The 24902-nt window shown below is 42.2% G+C and overlaps 1 protein-coding gene across 2 annotated transcripts in view; it reads right to left on the bottom strand.

Moving 5' to 3' along the window:
• The window catches only part of ric1 (RIC1 homolog, RAB6A GEF complex partner 1), a 28075-nt gene extending 3173 nt beyond the window's left edge, over positions 1-24902 (bottom strand). Inside the window, exons 1-26 of one of the 2 annotated variants that reach the window (XM_068573383.1) lie at positions 24170-24902; positions 19940-20047; positions 12527-12606; positions 11524-11631; positions 9730-9875; positions 9326-9462; positions 8858-8949; positions 8385-8473; positions 7353-7497; positions 7198-7246; positions 6632-6856; positions 6327-6533; positions 5890-5928; positions 5508-5618; positions 5288-5377; positions 5011-5171; positions 4165-4303; positions 3961-4077; positions 3219-3626; positions 2800-3111; positions 2455-2613; positions 1669-1805; positions 1270-1550; positions 733-945; positions 442-619; positions 159-347 (exon numbers count right to left, since the gene is read on the bottom strand). In XM_068573383.1, coding sequence (XP_068429484.1) covers positions 159-347; positions 442-619; positions 733-945; positions 1270-1550; positions 1669-1805; positions 2455-2613; positions 2800-3111; positions 3219-3626; positions 3961-4077; positions 4165-4303; positions 5011-5171; positions 5288-5377; positions 5508-5618; positions 5890-5928; positions 6327-6533; positions 6632-6856; positions 7198-7246; positions 7353-7497; positions 8385-8473; positions 8858-8949; positions 9326-9462; positions 9730-9875; positions 11524-11631; positions 12527-12606; positions 19940-20047; positions 24170-24310 — 4061 coding nt within the window. In that variant the 5' untranslated portion in view covers positions 24311-24902. The remainder of the gene's footprint in view (positions 1-158; positions 348-441; positions 620-732; positions 946-1269; positions 1551-1668; positions 1806-2454; positions 2614-2799; positions 3112-3218; positions 3627-3960; positions 4078-4164; positions 4304-5010; positions 5172-5287; positions 5378-5507; positions 5619-5889; positions 5929-6326; positions 6534-6631; positions 6857-7197; positions 7247-7352; positions 7498-8384; positions 8474-8857; positions 8950-9325; positions 9463-9729; positions 9876-11523; positions 11632-12526; positions 12607-19939; positions 20048-24169) is intronic. The other variant, XM_068573385.1, reaches the window with a different exon arrangement.

The following is a 24902-nucleotide window of genomic DNA, read 5'->3' as shown; positions in this document are numbered from 1 at the left end:
TAATTTAATATCTATTGCAGTGTTGTTATCGTTGATTGTGTTGTCTAATGTCTAAAGTTATGCACAAACGTACAGACAGATGGACAGACAGACAGCCTGAAAAACATATTTTGCCATTGCAGAGGCATGAAACACACAACATTTTGAGCTGCACCCACCAATCGGTGGAGACCCACGTGTCGACGGCCAATAAGCCGTTTCTGACGCTCTGCACGGTGTCTTGGGGAACCTCTGGGCTGTCCAGGAAGCCGATCACCTGCTTTATGACGTTGGCGTCCCGTAGGATCAAACCAATCACGACACACCACTCCAGACAGCCTGCCTCCATGAACACATGAAGGAGATACCTGAAGGGAACAGAGAGGCACGGCTGTTGGTTTCACGCTGAATCGAAGCAACGCAGTGGGATCATTGAAGTGAGCTTCAGTGACGTTATCTCACCTGAGCTGCACCTGTGACTTGTGCGGGCCTTTGTTGGCCAGCTCCATGGAGATGTGCTCCAACTCGGCCTGGCTCAGGCTCAGAGTGGAGGAGTTCTCATCCACCATCGTCCAATCCCCATCCACCACCGAGCTGGTCTCCGTCAAATCTGTGGCAGAGCCGACACTGTACTCTTCAACTAGAGGGACGAGAAAACGAAGGAGGAATAAGACGCTGGCATGTCTTGAGGGTTAATGAAAGATAGTGAATACTGGTAGTTAGACCGGGATTAAACAGTTCAATCCTGATTACCTTTGTTGGTGAGCAGAGAGAGGAAAGCATCGTGTGTCTGTGGCGAGTGTTGGTTGGAATGAGAAGACGAGGCCGTGTCCATGTCTTTGGACCTCTGCTCGAGCCCCTCCAGCCAGGTGTGGTTGGCAGAAGCAGCCTGAGGGGGCGCTGTGTCCATGTCGCTGTTCAACAGGCTGTCAGCTGACTGTGACTTCAACAGCCGAGTGCTCAGCACTGAGAGTAACAATAAAAAAAGACCATGAAATATTGAGATAGAGTATTGTGAACTAGGGCAGCAGAAGCCCCAGTCCACCTCATGGTAATATTAATAGTGCACTTGTATGAATGGGTTTATTCCTTCCTGTGTGCTTTTTGCCTCACAACCAAATCAATGCATTTATATATTGCATGTGCCACTAATGAGCTTCAAAGCTTTCAGTGATGTCTGACGTGTAAAACCAACAACAAACATGAAGGAAACTGTTTTCCTCTCTGTAAATCAGACTCCTCAACATTTCCTAAACAGCTCCTGTAATGCATGAATCATGTGTCACTCACCTGTACGACACCGGCCGTTCTTCAGAGGCGAGCTGATGCTTCCTCCAGGAATAACAGGGAAGGGCCAGAGAAAATCCTTGTGGAGTTTCTTCAATGCATAAACGAAATCCTCAACGCGAGCCACCCGGTTTCGTTCGCGACACAACCAGCCAATGAGTTCGAAGCCCAGCTGTGCAGAGAAGCAACCGAGGTCGCGAAGGCGCACCTGCTCCAGGAGGTGGCGGGCGTGGCGCCAGAGCATCATGTCAATGTACATGTTCTCTGCACACTCCACATCCCGCCTGACAGGAATCAACACAGGATGAAGGAGAGAGAGATTTAGAAGTTAAGGTGAGGACATTTACAGGAAAACATGCACAATCTAAGTTACAGCATGTGTGTGTGTGTGTGTGTCCATACCCTTTAGTGGAGGGTCCAGAAGGCATACTGAAGGTCTTCTGCAAGTTGAACTTGCCCGTATTGATGGCGTCTGCCGACTGGGACAAACTGATGCTGCGGTTTCTGAAGAACTCAAAACCGCCTGTTGAGCTGGGTTCCTAAAAGAGATGCACAGCTCACTATTTCCTGTTTTTTTTTCTGGAGTAACCAACTTCACTGGGACCGAGAACTAACTGAAAGGTGAACAGCTGCTCACAGACAGCAGGTTGGCTACTCCGGGTTAAGAGTACGATGTTTGTGGGTGCAAAGCCTGATGGGTCTTCAGACCGAGATCAAGTACAAAACAAAAGGACTTGTGCCGTGTTTCAGCGAGTCATCTTTGTACGATAAATTGTTATGAAACGTCATTTACACACGTTTGTGTGCTTTCAAGTAGTTGTCAACATCTTTCATGACTTTAATTAAATTGGTCTTACAATATGAATTGTCATGTCTAATGAACAGCATTTAAATATTTGATATTGTTCGATATTGTTCTGGCCTCCCATCCACACGAGGCAAACAATAGCAGATTTTATGCAAACATTCTGTAATGTTAATACATTTGAAAAATCTGATGGAAAACATTGGATAAAATCCTCATTCATTTGTCTAAAAAGGTAGACACGATCTAAAAACAGCTGCGAGTATCGATCAGATTATTGGAGTCGCTTGTATTTTTCCCTTGACTAATATCTATAGACAAAGCTGAAGAAAAGTGGCAAGCAGAGGAAATACATATTTGTAGAGATTATTGTAAGTTCTCACCTGAGTGGTGGGTGTTGGGGGCGGAGTCTCCATCTCTCCAGAGCCGATGGCTTTGAGGAATCGGATCATGTGCCGGCAAAGGTCCCACTTGCCCTGCTCGAGCGCCGTGTTGAAGAGTAGAGTGGCGTGTTGTCTGCTCACTGCAGGAGCCTCCATGTTCTTTCCAGAGAGGGATGGATACAGATGAAGACAGCGTGAGCTTTTTATGATATCACGACACCCTGATCATAATTACTCAGGTGTGAAAAATGCTGGGACCATTAATGACACTTTCATCCGATATTGCCTGCTTTTTGCTATGAAAAGCTAACTGAATGTGTGCATGTAGTGTCAGCGTGTCACTACCTGCAGTATAATCAGATACGATGCTGCCGTGTCCAGGTCTTGAGCCATGAGACACTCCTCAAACAGATCTTTGGGGTTTCCCACAGCGGCAAACAGGTAGTTCCACAAGGCGTACTCTGTCTTCCTGGCACAGTGAACGATGGTCTGGAGGAAGAGGGGGAACTCTGTGATGAACTTGGCCACGGTGGGCAGCAGAGGGTCGGGGATGGGCTCCCGCGATGTGGCCTCTTCTTCCAGCACGACGTGCACCATCAGCTCCATGACATGAGGAAAGTAGGGGAGGGAGGCACATGACTGAGCCAGCATCAAAGCCTGTGGGAGAGGAAAGAAGCGACTCAGTTTAAGTACTCTGCAGGTGCTGACTAAACCCTAAAGTTTGTGAGTGAAGTGTAGTTGCTGAGGTGGGAGGCTCCACACACCTGTTCACCCAAGTTGCGAACCAGCAGCTGCCGCAGGATGTGATGGAGGTAGATTTGGGATGTCCTCTCCACAGTGCAGTAGGGGAACAGCGCTTCCAGTGGCTCAGAGGAGCCCTGCAGCCCATCATACAGCACAGTCTCATTGGTTGCCCCCAGTACCAGGGCGTCCTCAAACAGCACAGCCAGAGGGTAGATGTTGATGTGGAAAGGCAGCATGATGCGCCTGGAGAGGAAGGAGTGGGGCTTGCGATGGTCTCGGGGAAACAGAGGCAGCCAGACTTTCATGCCCGCCTCACCGCATGACAACCACAGGGCCTCCAGCAGGTGGCGCTTCTTCCTGTTGGAGCGACAGGTGGTCCACACATTCTCCACACATTGGGCCAGCACCACCGGGGGACAAAATGGAAGCTAGTCGAGGAAAAAAAAAAGTGTGATGAAGATTAATAATAACAGTGTAAAACAACATACACTTAACATGTTAATGTACTTGCTTAAGGTTTGCGCAAGAGTCACCTTAAAAGAATATAACTAACGACAACAGTCACCTTATTTTTCAAAAAAGTGCTGATCTCTGGTTAATGCCAGTAAATCCAAAGATTACCATCTGATGAAATTAATATGGTATTTTTTTTGTCGCCAGAGCGTAGGAAAAATAAAACAAAGTTCTTAAAACACTGGTGCACTACACACAAGTGAAATTTCACAGCATGTAACTACTGCGTGGCTTATTGTTTGGACTCACCAGCTTCTTGTTGTTGGCAGGCGTCTCCTTCTCCCGTACCTGCGGTCCTGAGCGGTCCCTCTGCAGCATGATCAACTGGCCAGCCAGATTCAACATGATGCTCTCTGCCATGCAGGCCTGAGATGGACACACACACATAAAAGCATGAATGCACACGCACCTATAGAGACGGTAACAGTCAGTGTGTGTATGTTACTGTGTTACCTGCTGCGGGGCTTTCAATGTGATGCCGGTCTCTGTGCGCACAGAGGTGAGTGTGACGGACACCACGAGGGCCGGGTGAGGAATGTAGCGAGACATTGAGACCTCCTGCAACAACTCCACGCTGGCTGTCGGGTATGGACTGAATAGAGGCAAAGATATACATCATGACTTCCATGGAAAAAAACACAAATGCACAAAAAATAAAACAAAGACTCAGGACTTTAATTAGGTATTTGAAAAAAGCTTTCAGTGTGAGAGGCAATAGCATTATACTGCTTAGAAGAATCTAGGCAGAATATTACATTTCTATATTAAATTTATTCAATGTACCTCAGTGGAAATAAAAGGCAGCTCAACTACTGTGGTAAGAAAGCCTTACATTACTGACAACGTTCAGGCTGGGCTAGGTATGTGCATTAAAACAAAACAACGTAACACACGTCAAAGATGTAACGCTAAGGCGCCGTTCTGTCATGTGATGGGTCTTAGTTCCAAAGCTTTTAATAAAAGCCTCTTTTCCCAAGGGAAAACCTGGCTGAGGAACACTATTACCTAATACCAGTATGACCGCTGGTGCCAGGGGTTTCCCTGGGGCTCGAATGTGAGAAAAGAAGAAAGTGTGCTGAACGTGGAGAGCAGTATCAAGTTTAACCAGAGCATTTTGGAAAAGAAAAAGTTGAATTGGTGGGTAAAGGTTAAGAGTGTATAATCCCTCTGGCACATCATCCCTACTGTTATTCAGTACTCATACAAAAGGAGATTATCCCGGGAAAAGCTAAGTCAGATATGGGATATGGAGTTCTGAAGTCTAGACTGCATGTGTGATGCGTGCACACAGGAACTCACCTGTCGTTCCTCCTCTCTATGCTGTAGAGGCAGATGGAGCAGTCGGCTCTGAACATGATGATCAGATCTCTGAAGACGTTGAGCAACAGAGTGTCTGAGTGCAGCTTAGTGACGGATGCAAAGGCATTGTCCAGGTTCGATGAGCGTTGATAGAGCCTCAGCTGGTGTCGACAGTGAGAGAACAGAGGGAAATGTTGCAACAAGACCAACTAGAATCACGATAGAAATATATAAATGAATAGAATTAAACATATGAGAAGTGGTGCCTTTGTCTTACCTGCTCTTGCTGGTCAGTAAAATTGTAACAGGCAACCACCACAAAGTCCTTCCACCAAGCCAGACCTCCCGTCACCGTCATGTTCTGCTCCTTTTTTTTTTTTTTTTAAGATAAGTGAAGATAATTACCAACATGATCACTGTGGACATAATATAACTAGCACAACGCCGCTTAGAGAAGGTCACATGTTATTTATCCTCCAGTCTCCAATGTCACATACCTGAGTGATGTTTCCAAACAGCTTCCATTTCCTTGTGAATAAGGAGTAGTGTGCAAAGCCCCGTCTCCCTGCTACAGCCATGCACTGGCCTGCTGTGTCTATGGCTGCAAACTGAAAAGTCATGTTTGTTTATTGTGTAGCCATCTATCATCAAACAATGAATTTTACAGACTCTCAACAGCTACTTTTTTGGAGTATATTTATTTAGGAAAAACTATTTTACTCTAAATGATACAGACTTTATCTAGATCCCACACTTGTGTAAGGATAATTCACACACTTGTAAACACAGCTAAACTAGTTACTTTGTAAACACTGCTGCGCTGTAAACTCAGGAATATAGCAGCTCCTCTAGTCTGAGCAAAGATGCACATTCTCTTACCCGTATAGGCCAGTTGCTCTCTAGGTATGTGCTGTGAATCTAGAAGAATACAAAAAGGTGATGAGCAATACAAGATGACCTAATATAGTTTAAATCCATTGAACTATATACACGCACACACAGGCAAGATTGAGGCATTTGTTGACTAAAGCTCTCTATCAAGCATTATTAGCTCTTAACAGTATTAACAGCGTCTTTGTTTTTTATGATACAGAAAAATATAGGAAAAAAAACATACAGATTAAATTGAATATGTTTGAGTTATGGGCTGGCAGATGCATTATAAGTAATCTCAGCCGCTGTTGCTGATGTTACAGGATGGCCTGAGGCTGCAGTGAAATATAATAAGCTCTCAGGTTATATTAAAATACGACGTTTGTCACGGTTGCTTGAATTCAACCTGACAAGGTGCCATGACATCCTGCATGCATGCTTACCTGGACCACGTGCCAGTGCTTGTGTCCCAGTAAAGTGCTGAGTCCCTGAGAGAGAGAAGAGTCGGGCTCGGGGGGGTTGTGCGGCGGGCTGCCATTGTGTGGGTGCACGTGTGTGTGCGGGTCAGACGTGCTGTGGACCTGCGAGGGGTCACCACAGGTCAGGTAGAGGCGGTCTTCACCATGGAGCAACACCTGCTCCTGGTTACTCTGTACGGGCGACATAAGAAACAAACAGAGTATGAATGTTTAATGTGTGCGTTTGCGTATCTGTGTATTTACAAACCTGACCATACGTTTTCTCTCACCGTGCAGGGGTTGACCGTCAGGGCACTCTTGATGAAATGGAACTGCAGTATGCCGGCCTGCAGGGAGGGCTGAGGAGGTGTGGCCATCTCCTCCTCTTCCTCTTCCTTCTTCTCCTCCTCCTCCTCCTGCTGCTGAGGCTCCTCCTCCTTCTTCTCCTCCTCCTGCCTTCTCTTCTCCTGTTTGTTAGGGATCACCCATAGGTGGTAGCCTTCTGCTCCCCAGCTCTGGAAATGCCCGAGTGGAAGGCGGTTATTATGCACAGAAAAATACATTTTCATGTTACAAGTAACCTACCAATGAGTGGAGAATATGGGAAACAAAGTGTAAAATGAAGAACGAGTCAAATTAAACTAATTGAAATAGAATTAACTGTTTACACAGTCTGTGTGCCTCGTCTGTTCAACTTTAATAAACAGCCATTTGCTTGTAAATAACAGAATTAAGAGGGAACTGAATTTGAACATGATAACGTGCACTTTTAACATTGCCAACGGCTGATTTTATTCAAACGTCCTTTTTATGTTCAAATGTAAAGGGTGGAAAGGAATCAAATAAATCCACTTGCCATAGAGCTGATTTTGACTGGGTCCTTCTTGGTACCATCAGAGCGATACCTGAGGGGAAAACGTGCAAAGATATAAAAAAACAAGAAAAATAATAATGATAATATTGTGTGAAGTGTGTACTAGTGCATTTGTGTGCATTTGTGTGTCCACCTACGAAAAATCCTCGCCCAGAGTGCAGATGAGGTGAGCGCCAAAGACGCTCCACAGCGATAGGCCGCCACACTCCCATGTAACCATGACAACACTGTAGTCAGGTGACCAGCGGATCAGCTTGACTGGGCCCGTCTTGTTGTAGATGTCTGAACAGGCAGATAATGCGGAGAAGTTAGAAGGACTCAGAAGGTTTTAGGTGTGGTTGTGTTTTTTAAGTGAATACTTTTGCAAAAAGGTGCGATGGAAGTTTTTTCATATTCAATACTGAATCCCATTATGTTGTGTGTATTGTGCACTTCTTTATTACAGGATAACCTCCTTCTTCCTGCATGCTAGCTGCAAAGAAACCTGTTTGTTCCACATGAGTTGCTGCGTTCTTGAGCATGACTTTCGAACAAAACATAATTCACACAGGATTTGTTTTTGGACAAAAAGATTAAAGATAAATGTCACTGATTCACTATTTGATTATGCAAGTTCTGGAGACAGCTATGTGTGAAACTAAATAATCTTTTGTATTGTCTTGGTGTGTTTGGGATGATGCCAATTGTTCAATAATTATGACTAAGACTATTATTTAGAGCAGAGAAACCAAAGTGTCTGCTAAATTAATACTTGCAACAGAAAACTGAAGTTACATTGTGCAGACAAAAGAAAATATGTAAGACTTTTGGAAATTAAATTTAAGACTTTAATACTGTCAAGCCCTCTTCTTTTAGGAAACTAAATTAAATATTTTTTAAAGACTTTAAGACATCTTATCCATGAACTAATTCACAGTTAAAAATGGTGACGGGCCTTCATGGCAGTTCCTCCACTAGGGGGAGCTGTGGCTTCAGATCCAGGAGTGACTGAAACAGATGTCACCAAAGAGGAAACACAGGCATGTGCACCCAAGAGACAGCTGAAGGAATGCAAGTTTTTTTTTTTACAGGAGGAATTTGTGCAGGGCTGTGAGACAGAGAGACATAGGACAGAGGAAAGAGAGACAAAAACAGGGAAAGAGAGAGATGTGGCGCATATGTTGTGATACCTGGGAAGTGTTTTGGAGTGAGCTCCAGTTTGTGAGAGAGCTGCATGGATCCTGTCGTGGTGTCGATCATGTACACCAGCACTGAGCCGCTGTAACGAAAACAAACACACTTTAACAAAATGCTCTAGGGGAAAATAAGCTGTGTGATAACACACAATCAGAAACATATATATATGAATACACACATATGTATGTAGCTATAGGTTGTAGTGGCAGAATTTACAGAAAAGGTTGAAGGAGACCGGGGAGCAAACAGAGGAAGAGAAAGTCCAACATGGAAGATTGAACATCCATTGGGAGTTTCTGACAAGCACACACAAGGTAGGCCTCGGCAAACACAAACTGACAGATTCTCACACTGGACACACACACACCACATGAACAATCTATCTCTATAATACACACACACACACACTTTCTACTCCACACTGTATTTTACAGACGTGGACAGAGAAATAGCTGAAAACACGTACCTGGCACAGCCAAAGGCCATCAGTCTGTACTTGTTGTTGACAGCCACACAAGTGCCATCATTCACGTCTGCTGCCCAGACGCCCTGCAGCTGCTGGACACACACACAGACACGCACGCAACATTTATGAATTACAGATAATTGAATGTGTGTGATGATGCAAGTATCAGGTCAGCAAAGCATATTTTAACTGTGATTTTTCGTTCAAACGCATCACTTAAATTGTATTTTAAATGGTCATAAGTCTGAATGAAACTCTAAAGCGTAGCATAAACACAAATTAGCAGCTTAGTCACGATTATATTGTAACATATATATCTTGGAGTCAACACCACTGATGGCTGTCTGATTCTTCTTTACAAGGCTTGCAATGACATTAGTCAGCCTTTTAATAAAATACCTATGATACATTTTTGAATCTCTGGGTTTTAATCTTCTGTTAACATTGGCAGCGTGTGAGCATTCTTACATCTGCAGTGATGGTGTTGCTGAGAGGTGTGATAAAGCCCAGGCGTCCGTCACTCAGCACCACAGCAAAGCCGTCTAGGGTTACACAATATTCCATACAACAGATATACACTTCTTCCAGGTCTAGAGAGGGACCACCTACACACACAAACACACACACACACATACTTTATGCACCAAAAAGACTGAATGTGGAACTGACGTTAAGCACTACTGTTGTAGACAAAATATTTGTATCTTCATGACATGTTATTTAAAATAAATCAACTTTAAATAGTCAAACCATGTATTCAAAATGTATTGCCCAGCATTAGAAAGTGATTATAAACGTCTGTTTAGACTGTTAACTAGAATGAAGTTTGCTCTCTCCCCCGTGTTTTGCTGTGTGCACGTGTCTTCTCTAACCTCGAGCCGACTGCAGGTCGAGCGAGAAGGGGATTGTAGTGAGGCAGATGGACTTGCGTCCGTTGCTGCCTAGCCCGTCCCAGTGCAGCACATGGAGATAGCCGTCCGCGGTACAGACCAATAAGTCCTCCTGAAGGGACTGCAGACTGGTGGGAGGAAGAGGAAACAACACAGAAATTAGCATTGCAGTCCTACGAATAGGAAAGAAACTGTAGAGGAGGCATTAAGATAAAACAGGCGGGCACGATTTGTCGGAAAAGAGTGGGAACGAGATAACAAACAGCAGTGTTAGAAAACAGTGGACTAGTCATCATCCAGCTGTGCCCTCTGACTGGGGCCAGAAACTTTGACTGGCCATCTGTGATGACGCCACATAGCTGCCCATGCCAACTGTCACTGTCTTCTAATACACAAGAGAACAAACAACAGTGTGTCTGTGTGTGTGTGTGCGTAAAGCGCTTCATTGTCATTGACAGTACTAAGACTGAAGATGGCCCAATGGGAACACCAAAAGGAGGAAAGCGGGCATCAGAGCGAAATAAATTAAACAAAGTCGAGGGTGTCAAGCACAATGGACGTAAACTGAGGCGGAGGCAACCACTTTTGCTGTTTCACAGCAGGAGACACCCACTCATCTCTTGCACAATCAAGCTGTGCCATCTAAATGCCATCGTGAGGGCTCTCACTCATATGACTACCCTGTAATCTCTGTCAAGTGCATTAGAGCTGTGACAGATGAACACGAGGACATGAAAGATGCAGACAATATGAACACAAAATAAACTAAAGCACAGACAAAAAGAAAGTCGAGCAGAAATGTTCCTGTCACTCAGCAAACAAAGATGGCCAAGTTGGAGGATGTGGGGGAGGATAATAAGGAAGATGGAAAACTAGAGGGAAAAAATAAAAATAACTGAAATTAGCAAAACCTGAACTACCCCATAAGCCATTAACCTCTACAGTAACAATGATCGAGGTATATTTGTGAAGGAACAAATTCCTCCAATTATCATTTTATGTTGCCGACGAAGCAATCAACCTCACTAAGCTAAATCCCAGCTGACATTGGGCGAAGGCCGGATACACCCTGGACTGGTTGACCCGACTATTGCAGCGCTGACGCATAGAGACAGACAAGCATTTCTGGGCAATTTAAGAGTCCTCAATTAACCTAAGCTGCATGACTTTGGACTGTGGGAGCCCGAGAACTCACATTGCCACGGGGAGAACATGAAATCCTTTCCCGTCTGGCCCGGAAATCAAACCCTTTTCTCACTCTTCTCTCTCTCAATGCCCTCCATCTCTGCAAATTCATGCATTTCTCTCTGCGGGCCTTTGTGTTTTCAAATTACAGTGTGGAGAAGTTTATCCTTTCACTGAGCCTCAGCCATCTCTCACTGCCAATTATTTTCAAGGTCTCACTCTGAGCCAAATGCCCTTCATATGCACAAAGAATGGGTCACTTTTAACAGCTTTAACTATGGAGGACATTCTTTAAATATCCACTAGTGAGCCGCTTGAGCAGTGTATATTATAAAAATTGCAACAGTGGTGAAGCTATGCACAAGAGTAGAGTGTATATATATATATAAACATAACAGTTCTCTCTCTTAGCTTAGAGATAGTGCTCACATTGAGATATACAGTGACCAGCATTTATTTTAGTGGTTCCAGTGTTTGTAGGTCTTTGTGAAGGTGAGCTGGCGTCTATATGAGGGAGAGCTAGATGTGTAGACACAACAAGAAGAAAGACAAAGAGAAAGAGATTTTGAAAAAGGAGGATAAGACTTCTACCTGGTTATAGGGGCCTCCAGATCCACAGGCTTCTTCATCTCTAAAGACAAAGCGGGGGCACATTGCTCCTCCTTGTAACCCGGAGTAACCTTCACACGAGGACTTCCTCTGTGCAAACAAAGAAATGAATACACAGATTAATTTTACAAATGTGCGAGGAAAACTGTTGCTGAAAGCTGAAAAAGAAAACAGAATATGCCCCGACTTGCCTGACCTCTGCTGGTATGCTGTCAAGGAATGTGAATGACACAAAACCGCGCACGCACACACACACACACACACACACACACGCACACGACATAGCCACCTGATACACAGCACAGTAACAGAAGGATTTAGAAAAAGGAAAAGCATGCAAACACCCCGATGCACATACTTTTGGTCAAGGGCTGTTTGAAAAGCTTAACCAGAGGAGTGTGTTGCAGCAGCATAATGCTGCATTTACTTCTGGCCAGGTAGTGTAAGGGTCACTTAATATAAACAATATATTAATTAGATGTAAAGTCAAGAGCACAAATTACAACATGACCAGGATTCAGTAGTTAAGACCTCTTGTATTTCTCCTGGCATCACCCAGCTGCACTGACAGACAGCTGCTGGATGATCGCTACCGAGACGTACTGCAGCAAGCAAACAATCCCGACCGGAAAAAAACATGTTCAAATAAATCAATCTGGAAATTCATTATAACCGGCAATGACATTTTAATTCGGCACTTGCAGTTATAACATGAGCAAGTTAAAATACTGACCAATTCAGACTGAAAAGAAATATTGTTGCTGGGTCTTGTAAATATGCAATATTATGTGCTTTTTTCATTTAACCCCAAGCTGATCCAGGTACTAAGAATATGATAATAATGGTTAAATAGCACTCTCTTTAAGGCACAAACTATTTGTTGATGGTGTAGCCTCCAAGCTACAGCTCGGTCCCCAAGCTCACTTTACATGATCATGTGTTGTTTATTGATGTGTAGGAGAGTTTAAATGTTTGCTGTACTCACTTTGGATAGACCGGTTCATAGAGGGATTTGTCATCCCCTCCACCCAGCACATCAAACAAGAGGATGTAGCCTTTGGCACTCTAAAAACAGAGAATTAGGGAAAGAAAAAACAAATATAGTTAATGGACCACAATTTGATTATTAGACAGAGAAACTGTGACACTGAGATCACACAAATAACAACATGTTTTAAGGAGATGAAGTAAGGAGAAGCTGTAGAAATGGATATTTACAAGTTTTTATAGATTATTATTTACTCAAGGGTGGCAAGACAGAGAAATAATGAGACCAGAGGGAAGAAGAAGCAAACAAAATATGATCATCATCAGTCAGTAGGGAGTCTTGACCGGTATTTATTTAATGCGTTTCTCTTTCCCCGAATAAGGATAATATTTGCAGCACAAGTACTTTCGTGGTTTAGAAAATATTTGTATATTGTATCGCCCGGAAATGATGGTTGACATTTCCCTGTAATGCACAATCCTGACCAAGCTGAGCCGTTACTGATAATGATGCTCACAAAGAAATGTGTCAGCATTTCAAAAACACTTGAAATGCATGCTGCGGGCTCCACTCTGTAAAGCCGCTCACAATATCTGTGATGTAAAAATAGTAGTTGCTTGTTTGTGCGTACAACTTTGCAACCGTGCGTTTTCCACATCTACACACACGCACGTAGACGCACACAATGCTGTCTGGAAAACGGCTGAAACTGAGCCTGTAGACTGAAAGATGACACGAAACCTGATCTTAACTCCACTGTCAGCAGTGAAGTGAATGCTTTACAATGACTGCATATATAAAGACTTCGGTTCTCGGTGGCTCTGCAGCATCACCAGAGTGAGATCAATGCGCAAACCACTATTCTACTATTTCCAGTCTTTTAGCCAGTTGTGCTTCTCTGAACGGTGATGTTTTGCTCATAGTTGGTGGAGGGCCAGAATATCACCACAGCAATAAGACAACCCAAACAGGAGGGAGGGAAAGACCGAAGGAAGCCAGCAACAACATGAAGCTTGACGAGAAAAGAGCAGCTGCAGCCAGAGAGAGGGGAGAGCCCAACAGAGGCCTGCTAAACACATCCACAGCCTTGGAGCTCAGCAAAGCTGCAGGTGAGCTGCAAAGGCAAAAACTGCTCAACAGAATAGCTGTTTGGATCAAATCTACATCAGAAGTCTACACAAAGCAGTTAAAATATCAAAAGTTAACTGTGATTGTGGTCATTTCCATAAACGATGTAAAAGGTGTGGCACACTGTTAAGATGGAAAGAGTTCACATCACAACTCTGAAGTACTGTCAAAGTCTAAAATCACAGAAGCCCCCATACGTTGACAAAAATCAGACGAGGCTTCTTTCCTATAGGAAGAACTAATGTAGGAAATGTGAAAGGAACTATTTAGGAACCTAGGACAAACGTCAGCCCAGTCATCTCTTTCAGAAAGCGTTCACACAGCCATTTATCTTTTCATGGGACTACGATCATGTTTAATATGACTCATCTCATCAGATACCTGAAAAACTCTTGGTACGTTGACACATGCAGGGATAAGGATACAGGAAGAGGCAGGACGCCCGTTCTTTGTCTGCTAAAGCTAAATAAACAAGCAGGCACAACCATTCTAAAAGGAAAATCCACCCGGTGGCTGAATGTTTGGGAGAAGTTTAAATAGTTTTCTTTCTATGTCCTGTCTAATGGGAGCGGCAACAAAAAGCTGCCGGTCCTGAACCAGTCGTTGCTACTCAAGAGTCTTTCTGAGCTGCAAAATAGGATCTACAAATGATTGATGGCAGGACCAGCTACGTCTCCATTGCAGATACAGGACCACAAAGCCAATAAGAGTTACCAATGTACGAAACATATGTATATATATTTATATATATATAAAAAAACAATAAATAAAAAAAATATAAATCTGGTTTCATTCATAAAACCTTGGTAATTTAAATAGATGTGTTTTATGATGTCCTGCTTAAACATGCTTCTCCTAATAACGTTAGTCTTGTGGGCACGCATACTCAACAATCGTTACATGTGGCACATAATAGATGCCGCTGTAATTACAGGACTCAAGACAGGGCTTTAGCTCTCGTCACGTAACGCTTCCTCTTCTTCCGTTGGCACTTCTACGATATTCAAACTAACTGTTACTACTTGATGCTGCATTTGAAAGAAGCAGACATCAAAGTATTGATTTAATGCTGCTGTAAAAACGCAAGCAAATAGAAACGGAGAAGAAAGTCCCTAGTTCAGGCTCGCAAGTAGGATGAAAGACATGCAAGTCAGCAGAAAACTGTACACTGTGTAATAGCGTACTGGGGCCTCTTTTCTGCATGTTTAAACAAGCTCCAAAAGGGTCACCCACCCACCCACTAAAAAAAAACAAAACACAACCGGTGGCTGTCATTGAAAAACACGTTGAATAGAAACACGTGCAACTTCGCCTAACTGAACATAACTCAGATGAATTTAGCTGTGAAATCGTTTGCAATGACAGAGGGCGATGTGTACATCTGTAACTGCAGTACGCTATGAGGCTTTCCTGACTGAAGCATGAGAATACATCTGACCGATTACTTCCCCAGTGTATCAGTAGTATGCTTTAGCGTTGACAAAGTAATTACTATCCGGTCCTGCTGTGTCTTTGACACGGGGAAGAAAGCATGTGCAATAGAGAAGTAGATCCAAAGTAAACTTTTAAATTAAATTCTCGGACAAGAAAAACACAACATAAAATAGTACCAATACATACATATAGACCTGAAGATAAAACAGTACTGTCCCGTTCCGACAAGACCCAATTTACCAGCGAGGAAACACACAATAAAAAGAAGAATGTAATCTCGTACAGCCACAACACAAAGAGAAGCCTAAGAAATATCCAGAGTTGAAACACCTCCTTGATGCAGTCTCAGCAAAATTATGTTTATTGCAGCGCTAATGTATGATCCTGTTATTGCCTCCACATCTTGAATGTGTGTGTATGTGTTGGAGATAAGATCAGAACCTGAAGCGCTTTTTATTTTGAAAAACATTCTTTCTGCCTGTTGACTCCTGCAAAACAATTTCTGACCCTGAGTTTACAAGTTTAAAGTACAAAAATATTTGTATTTTATTCCATTCTAATTTGCTTATGTTTACATGTAATAATACTAATATTACTACTACTACTACTACTACTAATAATAATAATAATAATAATAATAATAATAAGTACTTTTATGTACTCTGCCATTAAAGTAAATTGGTAAAAAACACTTTCCCCAAGTACTGCTGTGTGAGAGTCTAAAAACAGATCCCTGATCCCGAAACGCACCGAAGAGCTAAATGCTCTGAAGTATTTCCCTTGTTTGAGATCCTTTCTTGACTCCTGACACACAAAAAACGTCTGTCCCTCTCGCTCCGTCGCTTGCTTTAGCTGTTAGTCTTGCACTCTTTACACACAAGCTACACACTCGGCTAAAGATAGTCCAGGTCATGGTTTATGAGGGTGATTACGTTAGCCTTAAGGTCTGCAGGGTGTGCGGGCAGCCAAACATCTGGAAAACAGCTGCTTGCTGAAGCGAGAACTACTGCCTGCCTGGGCACCGCTGGTCTTTATTGTTCTGCAGTCGATGACTTTTCCGAGTCTGCTCACCCTGTAATTAAACTACAATGCTAATGAGGGTGAGAAAAGGTATGGCTTCTTGGAGATAACCGTAAAAATATGCAGCTCGTGAAGATATCACATAGTTTAAATTGTAAGACGTGCGTGTCATTGTAAACTTCTGTGTGCTTGGGCGGAAAAACACAACATCTTAACTTGCCATCGCATTTATGGAGTAAAAGCCATGTGTGAAAGGGTGTGTCGAGGTTCAGGGCACGTCTGCTGTGGACTGAGACCAGTTTTCCTTTGTGGATATTCACCAAGTTCGTGGCAAAGTTTTTTTTGACTGCTTCTCCGAATTCACTCTCTATTCGTGGGTTTAAAGTATGATGGATTCACGATGTTAAGCACAGCCATCAGACATCGTTTTGGCCGTGTTTCCTTTGTGAAAGAAAGTGCAAGTGTCCAAAAAGATTGCACCTGAAAGTAAAAACATTACACAAAACAAAAACATAGTCTCAAAGACCATTTAGGACTTGATTAAATTATTGGATTAAAGTCGAGTTATGATCGAGGACAAAAGGATAATGAGAGTATGAAAGCTTAATTACTATTAGAGCTCAGTGTTGGCATTAAAGAGGGTTTTCTGTGTGTGGTGTGAAAGCAGTTACTCCAGTAAACACAGTTTTCCCACAAGAATTAAACGTTTGAACATAATTCTCTCTTTTTCCTCACAAAGTGTATAAAGTCAGTTCCACCTACATTAATATTTTATACTCATGACCCAAAATTGAGCTCTGTGTTTTTGGAGCCCAGGAAGTGTGTGAACAAGTGTGCCCTGTTATTTTTAACTCCTCCACCTGCTCCCTGTTCTGTTTGTCCGGGTGGGCCCGGGACATAGTCTGACTTAATGCGTTCACGGACTCATTCACAGCATTCATTCATGTGTACTTTGGCTTCAGTAGAGGTGGGATTAAAGAAAGGAGTGAGAAGGAGGGGGCAGAGACGGACAACAGGAGAGCTCACCGTGCTATTATTTTGCAATGCATTCATGTTGAAACTATGCCGCTATTTTAAACCAATCTGCCATTTCTCTTTGACAGCGAGTGGCAGTTAAAGCGTTTGCTACACCACGAGAAAAAGTCTCCATTATTTTTCCAACGGTGCTTATAAATATGGCCCTTTCTGGACATTCCGGTAACATTTCTGCTTCAAATGCTTGACAATGTTACATTTGACAAAAAAAACACTGTGTGTGTGTGTGTGTGTGTGTGTGTGTTGTAGCCCGTTTAACACTTGATATGTCGTGTTCAGCAGAAGGGCTTCAAGGACAAGCGGGCGGCATTTTGGGAGAAACCTTTATCGCTCTCTGCCACACTGCATTCTAAACAGCCTCGCCTCTCCTTGACAGTATTTCCTGGCTGGGTTTACAAAAAGACGTAGGATTAGCTGGATTTAGGAATTTGATCAAATACATAATTAAAAAATTAATACGGAACTTCTTGGATGCAGGTCAGCAAAATGTATTTACATCTCTTTTTATAATAACTAAAATACATTCGTTTGCATAAGGCAACCATATGCTAAATGTCCAAGTGCTTATATGAGAAACTCTGATGCTGCTCAGGCCAGTGCAGCATACAAAATGCTGCTCATTCCAAGTATTATAATATTATGAATAGATATCAAATGCCGTGGCTCGTTAATTGTGAAAGGACTAAACCGCAAAACATAAACATTTGTTCAGCATATATCCTGGTTCTGCAATACGTGTCAGACGGTAAAACAATATCCTGCATTGCTTGAGGCTGATTATCCCACTAATTAGATTTAGTGATGAAAACATTAGTTATCTTATTAATCGTAAAGAGATTTCTATTCTCAATTACATTACCTGGATTATATTAATTGAGCAAATTTCACACAAATGTATCTTGGTGATTATTATCATTATGAAAAACATTAGTCAAACAAAGACAAAGTGCACCGGTCCGCTTAATTAGTGCTTCTCACACACATGTGCACACATACACACACACACAAATCGACAATCCGACTCTGCTTCCACTGCTCAGCTTCTTCGTGTGCTTGAAGTTGTTTGATACAGCAGATGCAGCGTCCGTCTGTTCCTTCTGAGCTCACAGTATGTATTAAGACATTAGTTCAACACAGACGGGTCTCCTTATCAAGGATTACACTTGATAAGAACTATTTATATTTAATCCTGAAAATAAATAAGAGCAGCTAAATAAGCCATGATGTTCTCTGCTGCTTTCAGGGACACTGCTCCCTGAGGGTGTCAAAATGTACCATCTCTCTCTAGAACAAGGCCACTCTTTGCGACACATTATGTACAAATTATACTGTGCTCTCAACCTTGATGGAACCAGTGTTGTAAATTGTAGAAACAAGGCCAGTGCAGCATTCACAATATGTTGTATAGTCATGCAGCAGGCATACGTTAATACAATCACGAACAACACTATCAAAGCTTCATGTTATAGATTTTCATAAGTGATAAATGTAGTCAGGGAATTAAACTGCAAACGCGTTGAAGATCCAACTGGAAGCTTGACAGCGGAGGAAAGGTCTGAGTAAACTAACATCAGTGAGCTTGTGTGGGTTTACGTAAAGAAACATGGAGGCGAGAACATTTCATCTCCATGGAAATGAGCACGAATATTATTTAAAAAAATACATCTTTTAAGCTTTGTGGGCTGGTAATTTGCATATTTTTGGGGGTTGTGGGTCCTTCAAGAGAGTTTACACAAGGCAGGGATGTAATGACAGGAAGGAAGATGCGGGGGAGGTATTTCATAATTACTTTAAACTTGAGAAGAAAAAAACAAAAACAGGCTGACTGTGCATTCTCCCTCATCAGAAAATTTGAATTGATCTGCAAAACACACAAAAAAATTAGGCCCCAGTTCATCTCCCAAAAGAGCTGAGGTAGCGAGACCATTTCAGACTGCTATAATCTGTTTCCCAATATAGAGCTGGCCCTATATTGACCCGTTAAGAATGAGGTCAGGGTTCAAGGGCCAAGAGGACTGACAATGACATTACTGAATAACCAAGGCACACAGCATGTGCCAAGAAATGATGCTTGAAACAGATATTGAGTGTTTTTATGGTTTATGAATAGTCAGATCAAGTGGCCAACATGTGCGCCATGAACTTAAGTTGTTTTGTAAACTTAATAAATCTAACTCCACACACTGATGTCACTCTGTTGCTCACTGCATTGGAAGACTGTGTGATTGAAAGTGAAGTGGAGAGCTCAGGAAACACGTTACAGGTCCGCCCTTGTCGCCACAGGAATACCTTCCTTGTATCTGGAGCTCAGCATAACAGCAAAAATAGGACAAAGTCTGGCTGCCGTTTTGGAGAAGTGGAGCCGCACTTTAATTTTTCTCTTTCGAGCACTTCCTTCTCTATCACTTCCTCTACCCTCAGAATGAAACTCCACATGCCATAAACAAGTGGTAACAAAGTGATAAGTGACAGAAAGATGAGACAGGGAGAAAAAGATCAACAGGTGATTACATTGATTGGTAATCATAGTGTTGTTGACTTCAAAGGACTCGTGCATGATACAATGTTGAACTTCTATTGATTTGTGAGCATAGTGTGTCAGCACTTCATGTGGAGTGAACAATGATACACCAATGTCAAACTCTTGTTGAATTCTTCACCATTTTTACAGTAAGTATACAAGTTATTATTATATGTGCTTTGTTCTAAGAGGACATGCCATAAGACTTTGGGGGCAAAAGAGGGTCAATCAAACTGCAAATATGAGATGATATGGTGCAGGGCTGTACTTACCGCCACAGCGATCATGGAGTCGTCTGGTTTCCATTCTGCCTTCTGGTAGAAGCCAAACTGGGCAGCCGCCTTTGCAGACTCGATATAGCTGACTATCAAAACACTGGGCTGTGGGAGGGGAATAGGGATATGGTAAAGAAAATAAGCACTTTAGACTGACTGAACCTCACAGACATCTGACTGCCACATATGATAACCAAACACGAAAACATCAACAGAATACGTAACGTCACTGCCAGAAATCTGTTTTAAGATTGATTAAATGATTCTAGCGTCTAAAATGTGATGAATTGCTACTTGTTTTAACACGATCGTAAGCGGACCATCCTTGGGTTTTGAGCTGTTGGTTTACAGAAATTATAATGGCCATGTTTCAGCTTTCTTAAAACTGTAATTTTAACTAAAACCAAAGTTACAAATCACTTGTTATTAGACCGGCATCAAGATCGTACGTCGTATAATCCTAAATTCTAATAATGAGACTTCTGGAGCAATCTCAAAGTAATTTAATAGAAACTCTGGACACAGCAACACACAACAGTTAAAATAAATAGAGATGAAAATACATTTTAAAAAGACCCGTAACACGCCTCCACTTATGAATCAGTTGATTTCTAATATAACACCACAAACAAAGTGCAATATGTTTATAGTCAAATAGGAAACGTTGATTGAATTGTGATTTCTAAACGCATAACTTCAACCAAAAACTGTCAGCAAGTGTTAAAACAGCTGTTAAAGAGGAGCCTGGGAACAAAGTCAGATTCAGAACAGCAGAAACCTGAATACCTGGCAAAGCCTTATTCTTGAGTCATTGGCATTTTTCAACAAGTGGAAATCCCCTGCAGATTATTTATCGCGCTTTCATGTTATAAACATTTAGTTTTACTTTCTAAAAGCAATTCTAAAAGCACAGACAGACTATATCAGTCTTTGATATTGCAGGTAAACCCGGACATTACACCCGCTGAATGGCTCATGTCGGGTAACATAAGAAGGGAAAGATCTCATGTAATTCCAGCCGAGCAACATCGGACCTTAAACTCAGTCACCGTAACGAGAGAGCAAGTTTTAAGTATTTCAGCCCGATAGTGTGCCTCTCGTCACATGCAATCTTAATAAAGCCAATGACACCGGCAATGGTGACGCCTGACCTTCGGTAACAGAGAGAGAGAAATTTCTCTCCTCATTTTTAAATGTAATAATATCAGATGACAATCACAACAAACTCACTAAAAAAGATAATGCTGGTGGTAACCTGTAGGATTACATTTGGGAATAAATGTACATAGTAGGAAAAACAACCCAACAGATGATTTGCATAAATCATCTGATGAAATCACTCGTGTCTTCTATTGGTTGGCATAATAAGAAGTTAAGGAACGATATTAAATATTTACACAAAAGTTTATTTAGATAATGCGTTTAGTCAATGACTACAAAACTATTCAATATTTTCTCTGCAGCGGGACGAAAGTTCAAGTCAAATTTGTCCAAGCGTTTTCACTTGCCCTGTCCCTAAATATCATTCACAATGCCTCCATTGCATCAGTCCTTTCCTCCACTAATTGTATTTGTATCATTTCTATAATTAGTTATTCATAATTCAAACCAATACTTAGTTATAGTTCCTGCAACAAAGTAAATCAAACTTAATCAGCATCTAATATGAAGGGAAAAACTAAATCAAGAGAACAATATGAAATAGACCTGAAAAAGATTGACAACATTCAAAATAAACAACCTGTATATTATTTTAACTGAAATGGTTTAATAGGTAGCAGTGGATCAAACTCATGTATTTATGCTGCATTGAATTTTTCCTGTGCTTCATCACATTCACATGCAGTTAGTTGGTGTAACTAATGAAATCCTCGAGAAGCATGAATAATTACACACAAAACTAAACTATGTGCACGCACGTACATGCACGCACATGCGCGCACACACACACACACACACACACACACACACACACACACACACACACACACACACACACACACACAAAATTGCATAACAATGATCTATTCCTAGACATCCTGAGCTCCCACACAGCTGTGACAGAACATAACGACTACAAGGCTAAGATACTGTGCTACACGGATTAAGTGATAGCGCCTGACTGAACTAGTTGGGCCCAGGCTGCACTGGCTGAGGTCGAGGATATATGGGTTTAAAGAAAAAGACAACAGGATGGCTGAGAACAACAGGGACAAGAAGAGGTGGGCTAGTTAGTGCGCTGAAATGGCATAATGCAAGGAACAGATGTGAAGGGCACATATCAATCTCTAATCAACATTCCTTACACCACCCTTTTCCTGAACTTCTCATTGATACTCACAAATAGGCATGGTTATTCAGAAAGCAGGGAAGGAAAACATGGTCCCATCCTGTGTGGGCCTCAGGAAGTAAACAGTGACCCTGATCCATTGTTGCTACACCTCAATAATATACAAGCTGCGTAAAACACAAAACACTGTAAGCAGTGGGCTCAACTATGTTGTCACATCAAATAGCCTCTCTCCATATTAGAATGGCAGAATCTGATGTATTCATACAACTGGGGGCAGGAGTTGGAAGTGGGTTCAAAGCACAGACTTATACTTGGAATTTCATAGGACTTTGCTACTACCAGATGCTGGTGCTGCAAACCATGCTCAATGGGAAATCACCACACATTTAATGAGCCATTCATCATTCCATAACATTTTAAGTGGATTACTTGTCACAAGTTCCCCGTTAACTCTGTTGTTGAAGTTAAAATATATTATAAGCAAATGAATAAATGAATACAACAGTGAACAAAATATATAATCTGTTTTAGCTGCCACTGCCAGTTGACCGTCTATATCCTAGTACTAATTAGAAAATGAAAAAAGTGTTTTTAGTCACTGCTATACATATATACTCTTTAAATTGTATGCCAACTCAATGATTTGTTCAATCATTACTTTCTGTCCTGTGACCTTCCAGGATACACCTGACTTTTCTTTGAATTATTCAATATTTGTATTTTTCTCTCTCCCTCTCTGTCGAAACAATTAACGCAATCGTGTCTATTACAGACCACTGACAGTATTGCTATTGATTTCTTTACTTTTTCCTCCCAAGTCAGACACAGATTGTGGTCAACTTGCACAGATGACAGGTTCATGAAGTTACCCCATACCTGACAACACAGGTCTCTAGGTTCTAGATCAGCAACTTTTGGACAAATATTGGAATCAATTCCACCAGCTATTTTGGACACAAGTGCTAAAAATTGTATTAGATTTTTTTTAAGAGAACCAGTTTCAGCACAAAGCCATTTTTGCTGAAGTCATGATTTAAAAACCACACTGACCTTGGCTGAAGAGTACCTGTAAATAGATAGATAGTAACTGCAAATAGATATATTTTTGTTGAAGAGCGGGTCATAGGAAAAGAGAGCATGTCCACGTTGGCCTTCAGATGGAGGACGTTTGGAGAAAATATAACTCATCCATACATTGCTGTCCTTGTTTTCAGGTCAGTACAGAATTGTGCCTCTGCATTATCAAATGATGATCAAACGATGTGCTGACTGACAAGATTGTTAACTCAATAATTTAACTCTGGCAGCAAAACACATCCAGCTGCCGAACAGAACATACCACAACATGCATTCAGTCAATATTTGTTTTCAACAAAATTGGAGATAATAGCTTACACATTGACCTATTCTTCTGAGGCAGGGTGATTACAGAGAGACTCCAGTTTACACTTCACACTTTCCCTGTCCCTGAGAAGCATTCGTCAGGTGAACTTCAGTTCCTACAAGCGAGGATGAACCATCACCAAGCCTTTGTCATGAATGAGGTAGTAAATGGGAGGGACAACGCACGTTAATCCTATTAACATACAACTTTGCCTTTGCGGAAGATACACGTATACGGATATAACGTTAGGCTCATCAAACTCGTACGATGTGTATCATTATCACTTCTCATCTGTGCAATTTCAAAGGCGTGTGAGTGTCTAATGGCATCAATGCTATTATTCGTGTGTATTTACTCTCTGATATATACATTAAAAGGGGAAGACAGACAGATTGACACGCAGCAGTGACAATACACTGATGGTGGTTGTATCTGAAGAAGCGGGGTAATCGTAAATGTGGTACACCATACAAGTTCAAATGAATGTGTTTGATGGAACAGCTGGGCTCCTTTGCGGTGCTGAAAGTCACAGCTGGTTGACTACACTTACCCGACTAAACCAGATGCTGATCTGTGTCTCTGACAGCACGGCGAAGTAAAACCTCTGGGAGCTGGGTTGGATATGAAAGGGCTCCTCTTCGCTCCTCAGCGGACAAAGCAGCCGCCGGGGCCAGCCGGTGAGAAAATACATGACGGCAAAAACTCACTTCGCCTTGGCGCAACAAGCTGTGTCGCAATGCCAGATCGTCGGTGCACCGTATTCCTCCCGAAAGTGTGTTTAATCCAAACGAGTCATTGGCGTCACTTCTGTACTATTTAAAACTTTACATATGCACATGCAGTCCGGTGTTCAATCCATGAATGTCTTGCAGAGTTCCCAGCAGCTAGTGGAGCAACACAGCTAGCTAGGTTAGCTCTGCGCTAGCCTTCGCTTTCCAAGTTGAAGCTAATGAGCTATCCAAGGCAACGGCAGTGTAACCGAAAACAAAAAGCAACCAGGCCCGCTGCGACGCCGCGCAGCTCCAAACAGCTCACTGCTGCTGACAAATTGGTCGCTTAACTTTCGCTCTCGCTGCTGTGTCAATTCTCACGTTGTCGAAACCAGCGGTGTTTAATAACGGTAAAGCGTTCAGCTTTCACTCCTCTGTTGATCACCGTCGCCATCTTTACAAGAGTCGGTGGGACTCTACGCTGATTGGCCGGGACGGAGAAGTTAGCATGATGTTGACACCTGACGTCAGCACTTCGTTAAGTGAAACCGTAGAAGCGGACGTAGTCATCGT

Source organism: Clinocottus analis, unplaced genomic scaffold (genome assembly GCF_023055335.1).
Source record: "Clinocottus analis isolate CAN_PGR_092001 unplaced genomic scaffold, fCliAna1.0.p SCAF_13, whole genome shotgun sequence".
Classification (NCBI taxonomy): Eukaryota; Metazoa; Chordata; class Actinopteri; order Perciformes; family Cottidae; genus Clinocottus; species Clinocottus analis.
The sequence above is the reverse complement of the archived record's forward strand: the minus strand, read 5'-3'. Positions and strand labels throughout refer to the sequence as shown.